The sequence below is a fragment of the Diaphorina citri genome, unplaced genomic scaffold, assembly GCF_000475195.1.
Source record: "Diaphorina citri unplaced genomic scaffold, Diaci psyllid genome assembly version 1.1 scaffold191, whole genome shotgun sequence".
NCBI lineage: Eukaryota > Metazoa > Arthropoda > Insecta > Hemiptera > Psyllidae > Diaphorina > Diaphorina citri.
This window is the reverse complement of record NW_007377628.1, coordinates 215,976-227,330: the sequence shown is the minus strand read 5'-3', so window position 1 is coordinate 227,330 and position 11,355 is coordinate 215,976. Positions and strand designations below refer to the sequence as shown.

The following is an 11,355-nucleotide window of genomic DNA, read 5'->3' as shown; positions in this document are numbered from 1 at the left end:
GGTCCCTTGGAAAACTCTCGATATTTCGAAAAAAATCAATGGATTCAGGTACGCTCGATAAATCGAAGTAAAAAGAATTGGACCAAGAAAAAAACACTCTATAATTCGAAGTTTGTCTACCCTTGCAGACTGGATGTCATCCAACTTACACAGGTGAATTTGTAAGCTTGATTCGAGCCTTACATCCAATCGTGTGTGCTGACTGGGGTCCCTTGGAAAACTCTCGATATTTCGAAAAAAATCAATGGATTCAGGTACGCTCGATAAATCGAAGTAAAAAGAATTGGACCAAGAAAAAAACACTCTATAATTCGAAGTTTGTCTACCATACTGATAAGGTCCAGGGCCGGTCTAGACTTTGAAAATCCATACTTTAAAATTAAGCAATCAAATTACCAAAATCAATATTAGCGAACATCTCGGTAAATCGAAACTCTCGATAATTCGAAATAATAGTCAGGTCCCTCCAATTTCGAATTATCGAGAGTCGACTGTATTAGGTTAACAGTTAACTTTCAAATGCCCTGACTAGTGACATCTGTAAAAATTTGTCTTTTATACCTATCTGCATGCTTTCTTTTGGATTTGGATACCTACTTACCTTATTATTGCTACTTTCTCACAAGCTTTTTCTTTATCATTTATCAAGATGTCTCTGTCATATATTTGGTTCGGTGGCTGATTTTCTTTCTTTAGTTCCAAGAATTCCAACTGATGGAAAGCACGTTTGTTTGTTTTTTTTTTTTCTTTTTCTTTTTCGGACCAGTTTATTTTAACCATTTTTACTTCTTCAAATATCGTAAACAGCGTAAACTGCATAAGGCCGTAAGCTGCGTAAGCATAAAGCATAAGCGTAACCGCCAGACCGCCACCCGCTGATGATGATGATGAACAGGTTTTTGTATAGCGGTCACATGTAACTGCACAATATCCACTTCAGCTGGGGCTTGATGAACATAGAGTCTTGATGATCGCTGATTGTAGACGGCGGGGGTGTGTTGAATTCAGAAGCAGGTCATTGTGAGTACGAATAGTTGATCAGGCAGCCAGGTAGTAAAGTGGCGATGAAATAATGTCAATAAAGTTTTTTTTTTTTTTTTTTTTTTTTTTTTTTTTTTTTTTTTTCTTTTTCGGACCAGTTTATTTTAACCATTTTTACTTCTTCAAATATCGTAAACTGCGTAAGGCGGCGTAAGGCCGTAAGCTGCGTTTGCGTAAGCGTAAAGCATAAGGCATAAGCATAAGCGTAACCGCCACCCGCCATGCCTTAGTGATGATGATGATGATGTCAGCTTTTCGTGCTGTTATTTTACTGGTAATATAAGCACGCAAACTCAATGGTTTGTAATATGAGCGCCATGCCTTAGTCTTATAAAAAAAAACTGATAAGAAAAAATTCAAAATTTCGCGGTCCGGTGAGCGGGGTTGTAAATGGGAGAGGGGAGAGTTCTCTGTGCTCTGTGGCAGCCTTTGAAAGCTCTGTTCACACGATCTACTTGGGAAAGTCGTTCGACATGAAAAATTGCAATAATGCTTTTTGAGTTCCTAAAATTGGTGAAAATATTACAAATATTTTAGATGAATACCTACCGGCTTTTTACCAATTTTTCACTTTAGTCGAGGGCCATCAGCTCCCTCTTTAGTAAAAAAAAAAACGATTTATACAAAACTCATGGGGGGCCCCACCCCCCCCCTTTTAAAAAAAAAAAAAAAAAAAAAAACGATTTATACAAAACTCGCCCACAAGCAGGAAATGAATTTTCTCTGTGGTACAACGCTGGGCTGAAACGGCGGGAATTTTTTGAAATTTCGAAGAAAAAAAAAATATAAATTGAAAAAAAAAGAGAACTGAGAAAGCAGTGATAATGATAAAAAAAGTGAAAAAAAGTGATAGTGAATAAGTGAAGTTTCTGGGTTCTATCTGTGTAAGTTTATTGATGTGGTAAGTTTCTGTGCTACCTTAGGCCAGCCATTCACCATCAGGTAGGCCCGACAGGTACCTACACCTGATCAAAAAGAAAGTGATAAAAAAAAGTGATAGTGAAGTTTCTGAGTTCTATCTGTGTAAGTTTATTGATGTGGTAAGTTTCTGTGCTACCTTAGGCCAGCCATTCACCATCAGGTAGGCCCGACAGGTACCTACACCTGATCAGGTATACCTACCTGATATCTGATCAGCACACACAGGTAGACCTGACAGTTAAGTAGGTACCGTACGTCTAGCACACTCTTAAAGTAAGTTTTTCCTCTTATATAGAAATTTTCAGTAAATTTGCCATTGACGTGTCTTATGCATAATTACCATACTTGACACCTGATCAGGTCTACCTGATAGTGAGTGATAGGTACTACCACAGCCTTTGTTGATAAAAGTGAAAATGACTTATCAGGTATACTTGACACCTGATCAGGTCTACCTGATAGTGAGTGATAGGTACTACCACAGCCTTTGTTGATGAAAGTGAAAAGTGCAGAATCAAAGACAGCAAATGCCTAGGAACAACAAAAATTATGCCACTTACCTCAGTGCTACCAGATAAGGGGATTTCTCCCTAGGGAATTTGGGCCTGTTTGCTTTGATAACAATTCCATTGAACTCAGGGCCATTGATTGAGGTTGTGGTTATGTACCATCAGGTTGAGATAGACAAGAAGACAAGGTTGGTAAACTTGCCTTGTTTTTAAGTTACCACTCCCATTCCAAACTGTAGAAACAATATCCTGTCTCACCTAGTCTTGTCTCAACTCAAGCCAGTACATAACCACAACCTGAAACCCATTCTGTGTTCATTCTTACAGATTCTCACTGTTTTCAGGTGAACTCACTGCTTTAACATCCTTTCTTCTTTCTTTTAAATAACCAGTCCCAACCATGTTCAACCGCACAGAGAGGACACAAATATTGTCTCTCTCAACCCGCGGCATTGGCTTTGGCACTATGTATGTTGCAACAATGGCAAGACGATATCAACAGGATATAATTGTGCCTAGCATTTACTCTATGTATAGAGCCTTTCTGGCCCTCCTTGAAGCTAAACTTCAAATTTGCCCTATTTTATCAAGATATCCCAATTTCACCCTTCAATACAATCTTGATGCTCACATGTTACATCTTGCTCTTCTGGCCCTCCTTGAAGCTAAACTTCAAATTTGCCCTATTTTATCAAGATATCTCAATGTCACCCTTCAATACAATCTTGATGCTCATATGTTACATCTTGCTTGCACCACATCATTTGTGCCACATCCCATATCAAGAATCATCAACGCTGTAGGAATTCTGAAATACAAAGAATGTTCTTATGCTCCCGCTGTTGCCTCATCACCCATATCTCAAGCTGGTTATATGATTCCAATCCCAAATAACCTACTGTTATCAAACCTTCGCCAAAATGTTGTTGCCCTGTCAAATCCAGCTACCCCAGAGCCAATAAGGATTACGTTTGAACAGAATAACCCAATCCCTGGGGCTATTTGGGTTGACCATTTATTGATGAACCCGGATGAAATAATGCCTGAGAATTACAATTACAATGCTCTCTGTCAAGATGTTTTTGGATTTGAACCATTCCTTGTATCACTTCAACGACATGCTCCTAATCTTGTTGGAGAAAAACTTGATTTCAACTCTAAGGGATCTCGATCTCTCTTTGTCTCTAATGACATGAGTAATATGCACATCCAACCACGACTAGAGGGAGAAACAATGGATGATTACCTATCTCGACATCCCTACGTAGGCAACATTACCAGTTATACAACAATGTACAAACTAAGCCCACGAGTTCAATTGTTGGGACAGATAAATTTACTAGGGGAGCGACCCCCACTTGAAAATTATGTTTATCCTATGTATTTCCATCAGTCTGAAGCTTCGGCAGCATGCGATATTATATCGTCTGATTATACATCAATACTTGTATCGCAGCTTGTATAAAAAGCTGGAAGATTAATGACTCTAGTACTCACAGATAAGGGCTAGTAGGTACAATTTACTTATATATTTACAATACAATCAATTAAACAATAAATTTTGTACAAGTCCCTCACTCACCAGACTAAACAATGGGATTTCTCTTTGTTTTGAAGTCTTTTCAATTCTGAATTAGGTATTCTGAAATAGTGAAATCGAACAATGACAACTAGTGTCAAAAAAAAAAGCCTTATACACAGTATAACTTTTCCGTGAGACCGAGTCCGGGAATGGTTGATAGAGGGAACTGTAACGGTCTGATATCTTATCCGTCCCAAAAAGCGAAAAGCGAAAGATAGGAAAAAGCCGGCCGTTCGGAAAGCGAACTTTATCTGTTTAGAATAAAATCCACACCCGGGCGGGAATCAAACCCGCGAATCTAGCGCGTACCCAGAACCGATGCGCTTCTCGAGCTAACTAGGCTGGTTAAAGAGGAGAGGGGAATACTTGCTGACTAAGCAAGTAGCAAGTGAATACCAGCAAAAATGTAATGTAATCAACTATCATATAATGTGACGTACTTGAGGTTCTATAAAATACCTACAAGTACACCCTTAAGTATTTCCCTAGTGCCCTACTGGATTATTATGTAAAGTGGTTTTACCTGATTAGTAGTTTTACCCCAAGGATATCTTTATTGACTTGAAATTTGGAATTTACATTTCAGTTTACTTGGTAGTTTTTTTCGTTTTCGATTTTTGAATATATTAATTGTGTACCGTATGCGGAGTAGGTAAAGTTGTGCCTGTCTGGAAGAGAAGGGATCGTTTGAGCGTCAGTAAGTTAAATTTTATAATTTTAAATAAATTTATTAATTGTTTAGGTAATTCAAGTTAAAGAAGATATCTAAAAAAAAAAAAATTAAAAAAATTCATTGACAACCGGCATTTTTTTTTTTTTTTTTTTTTTTTCAGTATAGATAGATGTAATTTATTTTGTTTTAATACAATTTAACAACTTAGCAAGAAGTCCATTTGCAAAATGCAATTTAAAAATTTATTAAAATAAAAGAAAAAAAGGCTCTGCTACATAAGATATAATTTAACAGAAATAAATAATTATTTTAAAAAATGTTAAGCTCCAACGCTTAGCACAAAATGTCATTCCCTGATTTTTTTTTCTTTTTTTCTCGACATTTTGGTCTCGAATCAGCAATCTCCAGATCCCAAGTCCACCAAGCTAACCAGTGAGTTTGGTGTATTAATCTTACATCTTACTATTTTTTGTTCTAGCTTTTAAAAGCTGGATGGTGCAACAAAGGTTTGTCCAAGAAAAAATATACAAATCACATCGAAAACCCAGGGATAATGTCGGAAAAAACAGTGAAAGACGGCAAGGCGAAGAGCAAAGAACCAAACCCTCTAGTCAAAATCTACCTACTGGCGTATAACTTTGGACAAGTGATTGGGTAAGTACACTAAGTAGGTACAGTAGAACCTCGATTATTTCAACTCCAAAATCAGTTCTTTTTTTTTTCTATCTTTCAAAGGATATCCTATCTTATCACAGGAAAAGATCACAGAAAGTGATCATTTCAACCTCGATCATTTCAACTACCCCCGGTCCCAATTAGTAGAAATAATTGAGGTACATACCTTCATAAGAGGGACTGAACTGGAAAAAAGTTTAAGGAACGTGCCAAAATAGAAAAAAATAGAGCGAAATTTTACTTGAAGAAGAAGAAAAGTCAGCTTCTACGGTAGCGCTCCTACTTTGTTCAAACTGCGGGGGTAAAGGGACTTTTCAGTCTCATTTGGGCAGGACAAACAAGGTATATTTTATTCTATTCTATTATTCTAATCTATTCTATTCTACTATTCTACTCTATTCTATTCTATTTCAGCTGGTCCTATCTGTTACTTCAAATCATCGGCCACTACTTATCCATCAACAAAACTACCTCACTATGGGACACTGTACAGTGGACTGTGATTATCTTTCAGAACGCCGCCCTAATAGAGGTGAGTATCCATTAATGAATTTATTTAATTTAGACATCCTTTGTAAATACTATTTTACAAAAGTTATTTTTAGCAATGGTTTAGCCGCGGCAATCGAACCCGCGACCTAGCCCTTGCAAGGCAGGCGTTCCTTTATGCTGACTATTTTTTTTATAGAGAGGAGAGAGAGAGAAGGAGGGGAGGGAGGGAGAGGTTTGATAGAGAGAACTATAACTGCTAAGGTCATATCGTCCTGAAATCGAAGAGATAAGAAAGACAAGATGGGAGAAAAGCCAGCCGTTCCGAAAACGACCCTTAGCTGTTTAGAGTAAAATCCGCCCGGGGCGGGAAACGAACCCGCGACCTCATCCTTACAAAGCCGGCACACTACCTTCCTAGCTAACCAGGCTGGACGAAATTTGATTGATCCTCTAATCGTTGATAATTTTTTAAGTTTGTGACATTGACAGGTGACTGAGGTGACAAATAGGTTAAAGGAAGTTGATCCATAAATTAATAACTTTATACTAAGGTTTTTACACGCATCATTTTTAATTATTTATGTATTTTTAATTTGACAAATCCCATTACCGCCATGAGTAAACCTACCATAACAACTCTAATCCATGTAGTAAAATACTACTTGGTCAGTGGTTCCTAAACCATTACCGCCATGAGTAAACCTACCATAACAACTCTAATCCATGTAGTAAAATACTACTTGGTCAGTGGTTCCTAAACTAATTAAAAAACGGTTTTTTTTTTTTTTTTTTTTCCTAGACGATGAAATGTTTAAAAAACAAAGTTTTGAAGCCAATTTATTGAAAAAAAAAAGAAGAAAAAAGAGGAATCTGTATTTAACGGTTACGGGAAAATCATTAAAGGCTACAAGATATTGTGATAATTTATCGTTTCTTTACTTCCTCAGAAAAGGAAAGAAAGAAGAAATAGAAAAGTTATTGGTGCGCTCTGTGGGCAAAAACGAGACCTCAACAAGGAAATTTCCTACTCTACACCAACTATTTTTCATTAACAACCAGATTTCAGCCGCAAAGGAACAACCCTGTTATTGTTCTAGTCCTAGTATATTATAGAAATTCAGAATAAAAAGAGCGAGGTATATTTCATCAACTCGACCTTATGTGACCAAAGGTCCAAGGGAAACCCCTTAACCCCCAGTCCGCAGGTCGTCGGGGGGCACCAAATTCTCCGAGGGCACATAACTCGGCGCGCTTCCCCCAGACACTAATATTTTCAAAATGATCACGGACCATTTCTGTATTAAAATTAAAACTCATAAATTTCATTGGGAACCTTTTTTTTACCATTATTTTAATAATGGCGAAAAAACAATGTAATAAAACTTTGGAAAAAAACGGAAAGGTAAAAAATTTACTTATAATATTACATATTTTTTTTCGGTTTTGTATAAAAATATACGCCTCAGCAAGGGGAGGCTTCTTCCTACGCCAGGAAATTTCTCTTCTCAAATACCTCCATCTCTTGCTTTTCCAGGTTTATAGTTTTTAATCCCTTCTTTTCATATTTTCTCAGCCTCTTTAGTGCTTGAGGAGTCGAGGATGAAGAGGCCTTACTTTCCGCCCTCTCAGTAGGTACTTTGAGGGTGTGGCTTGAGGGGTTATAGTTTACGGTGCGGTTAATTTAGATCAGCTTTTTTCTGACTTTTTCTGATGTCAAAAGCCTCATCCGGAAGAAGACAGGGTACTTCTGCAGAAGTCACGTCCGTGGAATATTGCTACCATAAAAAAAAAAATCAAATCAAGAATGATAATAAACTGAATATTAAACAAATTAGGTAGGTACATAGGTACTGATTTTCTCTAATCACGAGCGAATAATTTACGGGCTAAAAAATTCCCGGAGGGACGGACCCAGCTTGTTTCAGTTGTGAATGCTTCGCGGCCTCTTTACTATGTTTTATGTGATCTTCCCGGGGGTCGCGGAGTCCTTGGGGCTGCGAACCCCAATGTAAGAAACACTGAGTACTTTTTTTGAGGGGACCCTTTGTCCCGGGTAAAACTCGAAAATCCTGTTTTTTTAACCCATTTTCCTTTGTCCCGTAAAGACGAAAAAAAAAAAGAAAATTTGGTAACCCTACCTAGGACACATCGACACTGCCTCGACAACATAGTTTTATCTCGTCGATCGACAGCCGGTCGACTATGTTTGGACCCTAATATCCACGTTCGACTGTACAAGATTTACAATACGAGCTACGATATTCAAGTATTACTCAAATGAGTAAACAGGTATTGAGTAGTGTAACCTGAACTCATAATACACACATACATATGGGAAGTTTTAACATAAACAGTATTAGTACTAGTGCTGGACAAGGTAGCATAAATTATATTCTGCCTAGTCATACTGTGGTCGAGTGGTTATCACACTAGGCTTGCACACCGGGGCGGAGGTCCCGGGTTCGATTCCCGGTAGAATCGAAGTTTTTTCAACTCCGTGTTTAGAATACATACAAATTTAATAAAAATACGTTGCTGGAAAATCCTACCTTAATCAGCCATAACCTCCTTGAAGATGCTCAATAAAAGTACTAAGCAAGATAATTGTAGATATTAATTAGGTACCTAGATATCTCTCAGTCATCTTGCTCGCACCACATCATTTGTGCCACATCCCATATCAAGAATCATCAACGCTGTAGGAATTCTGAAATACAAAGAATGTTCTTATGCTCCCGCTGTTGCCTCATCACCCATATCTCAAGCTGGTTATATGATTCCAATCCCAAATAACCTACTGTTATCAAACCTTCGCCAAAATGTTGTTGCCCTGTCAAATCCAGCTACCCCAGAGCCAGTTATATGATTCCAATCCCAAATAACCTACTGTTATCAAACCTTCGCCAAAATGTTGTTGCCCTGTCAAATCCAGCTACCCCAGAGCCTATAAGGATTACGTTTGAACAGAATAACCCAATCCCTGGGGCTATTTGGGTTGACCATTTATTGATGAACCCGGATGAAATAATGCCTGAGAATTACAATTACAATGCTCTCTGTCAAGATTTTTTTTGATTTAAACCATTCCTTGCATTACTTCAACAACATGCTCCTAAACTTGTTGGAGAAAAATTTGATTTCAACTGTATGGAGGGATCTCCATCTCTCTTTGTCTCTAATGACATGAGTAATATGCACATCCAACCACGACTAGAGGGAGAAACAATGGATGATTACCTATCTCGACATCCCTACGTAGGCAACATTACCAGTTATACAACAATGTACAAACTAAGCCCACGAGTTCAATTGTTGGGACAGATAAATTTACTAGGGGAGCGACCCCCACTTCAAAATTATGTTTATCCTATGTATTTCCGTTGGTCTGAAGCTTCGGCAGCATGGGATATAATATCATCTGATTATACATCAATACTAGTATCGCAGCTTGTATAAAAGCTGGAAGATTATGACTCTAGGTACTCACAAATAGGGCTAGGTACTAATTTACTTATATATTTATATTTATTCAGGTACTTAACTTTTTTTAAAAAAAAAAAAAAAAAAAAAATGCTTTAATTTCAGAAGAAAGGGAAACATGGATCTAATTTGGTCACGAGAGTTTACCACAGATAAATTCATGATAATTATTCTATGTTCCCAGGTTGTCAATGTGGCTCTAGGTTTCGTGAAATCCAATCTGGCTCTGACCTTCTTCCAAGTGATGTCCAGAGTAATGGTAGTGGTAGGTGTTCTCATTGCTACACCCACTGGACCTGCCTCACCGGGTAAGTTGTAGGGAATGCCGTACGCAAACAGCGTAGTCCTCATGAAGCGATGGTTGACTGTGGACACTGTGGTTCAGGACGAGCAAATAAACATGGCTAGAGACCATCACCCCGGTGTATGGCAAATAATAATAATAATATTTTTATTTATTCCGTAATTACCATTCGGGTACAGTTGAAGCCGCTACAACAACAACAACAGGATATGAGAAAGCCAGCCGTTCCGAGAAGGAACCCTATCTATTTGGCACGAAATCCACCCCGGTTTTCCACGCATCTGTCCTTGTGTAAAACTCAACGGTAGGTGATTTCAATAAATTTAGTCTCGGCAGTTCGGTACATTTCTTGTATGTTTGTGTTCACAGGTCTACCTCTGTGTCTGCTCGCCTGGACTATTACTGAGATCATCAGGTACCTATTCTATGCACTGAACCTCATCAATGCTGTCCCTGACATCTTGGTCTGGTGTCGGTAAGTATCTTATCTGTTTGTGTATATCCTCTTTGTTTGTTTATATTTGGGCAATTTTGACGTGTGCTTAACCAAACCTCTTGTGTTGAAAAGGACCAAATAGAGAAATAAATTCTAAAAAATATCTAAATTCTATGGAATATATGGAATAAAAATTATCTAAATTCTATATACATATATTTTAAGGGCAGAATTAAAAAAAAATCTTTTTTAATTTCAGGTACACATTCTTCATCGCCCTCTATCCTATTGGCATCACAGGGGAGCTGCTGTGTATTTGGTGGGCACAGAGCTACGTAGCTGAGACCAAACTGTGGAGTATGGAACTTCCCAATGCTCTGAACTTTACGAAACCAATGGGATTTCCTCTTGTTTTGAAGTCTTTTCAATTCTGAATTAGGTATTCTGAAATAGTGAAATCGAACAATGACCAACTAGCGTCAAAAAAAAAGCCTTATACACAATATAACTTTTCCGTGAGACCGAGTCCGGGGAATGGTTTGATAGAGGGAACTGTAACGGCTGATATCTTATCCGTCCCAAAAGCGAAAAGCGAAAGATAGGAAAAAGCCGGCCGTTCGGAAAGCGAACTTTATCTGTTTAGAATAAAATCCACCCGGGCGGGAATCAAACCCGCGATCTAGCGCGTACCAGACCGATGCGCTTCTCGAGCTAACTAGGCTGGTTAAGAGGAGAGGGGATACTTGCTGACCTAGCAAGTAGCAAGTGAATTACCAGCAAAAATGTAATGTAATCAACTAATCACTATAATGTGACGTACTTGAGGTTCTATAAAATACCTACAAGTACACCTTAGTAGTTCCCTAGTGCCTACTGGATATATGTAAAGTGGTTTTACCTGATTAGTTAGTTTTTACCCAAGGATATCTTTATTGACTTGAAATTTGGAATTTACATTTCAGTTTACTTAGGTTTTTTCGTTTTCGATTTAATTTGGGAGTAGGTAAAGTTGTGCCTGTTTGGAAGAAGGGATCGTTTGAGCGTCAGTAAGTTAATTTTATAATTACTGAAGAGGACTCGAAAATCTGGAAATTCTTTTCATTTCATGACCCCTTCCAGACTGACGACCTTTTAGGACTTAACATAGCTGTTCCGCAAAGGCTGAGGCTGTCTTTGTGTGTAATTATTGTACGGGAAAAACTTTTCGAATAATTTATCTCCACCTTATTATTATCATTTTCT

General features: G+C 37.9%; 3 protein-coding genes across 3 annotated transcripts in view; all 3 read left to right on the top strand.

Moving 5' to 3' along the window:
• The window catches only part of LOC103505731 (neural cell adhesion molecule 1-A-like), a gene marked incomplete at its 5' end in the record, with an annotated part of 36,679 nt that extends 33,860 nt beyond the window's left edge, over positions 1-2,819 (top strand). The window contains 2 exons of the mRNA XM_026820992.1: positions 129-153; positions 2,816-2,819. Of these exons, the coding sequence (XP_026676793.1) occupies positions 129-153; positions 2,816-2,819 (29 nt within the window). The remainder of the gene's footprint in view (positions 1-128; positions 154-2,815) is intronic.
• Positions 1,770-3,936, top strand: LOC113465977. The gene is made up of 3 exons (XM_026820991.1): positions 1,770-1,942; positions 2,816-3,062; positions 3,168-3,936. Exons 2-3 carry the CDS (start codon positions 2,872-2,874, stop codon positions 3,934-3,936), a joined length of 960 nt encoding a protein of 319 aa, XP_026676792.1. The 5' UTR covers positions 1,770-1,942; positions 2,816-2,871.
• A 747-nt stretch (positions 3,937-4,683) lies between these two features.
• LOC103505730 (very-long-chain (3R)-3-hydroxyacyl-CoA dehydratase 2) lies at positions 4,684-10,547 on the top strand. The gene is made up of 6 exons (XM_026820990.1): positions 4,684-4,750; positions 5,205-5,380; positions 5,816-5,933; positions 9,558-9,681; positions 10,047-10,152; positions 10,373-10,547. The coding sequence occupies exons 2-6, from the start codon at positions 5,280-5,282 to the stop codon at positions 10,545-10,547; spliced, it is 624 nt and encodes a 207-aa protein (XP_026676791.1). The 5' UTR covers positions 4,684-4,750; positions 5,205-5,279.
• The last annotated feature ends 808 nt before the right edge of the window (positions 10,548-11,355 follow it).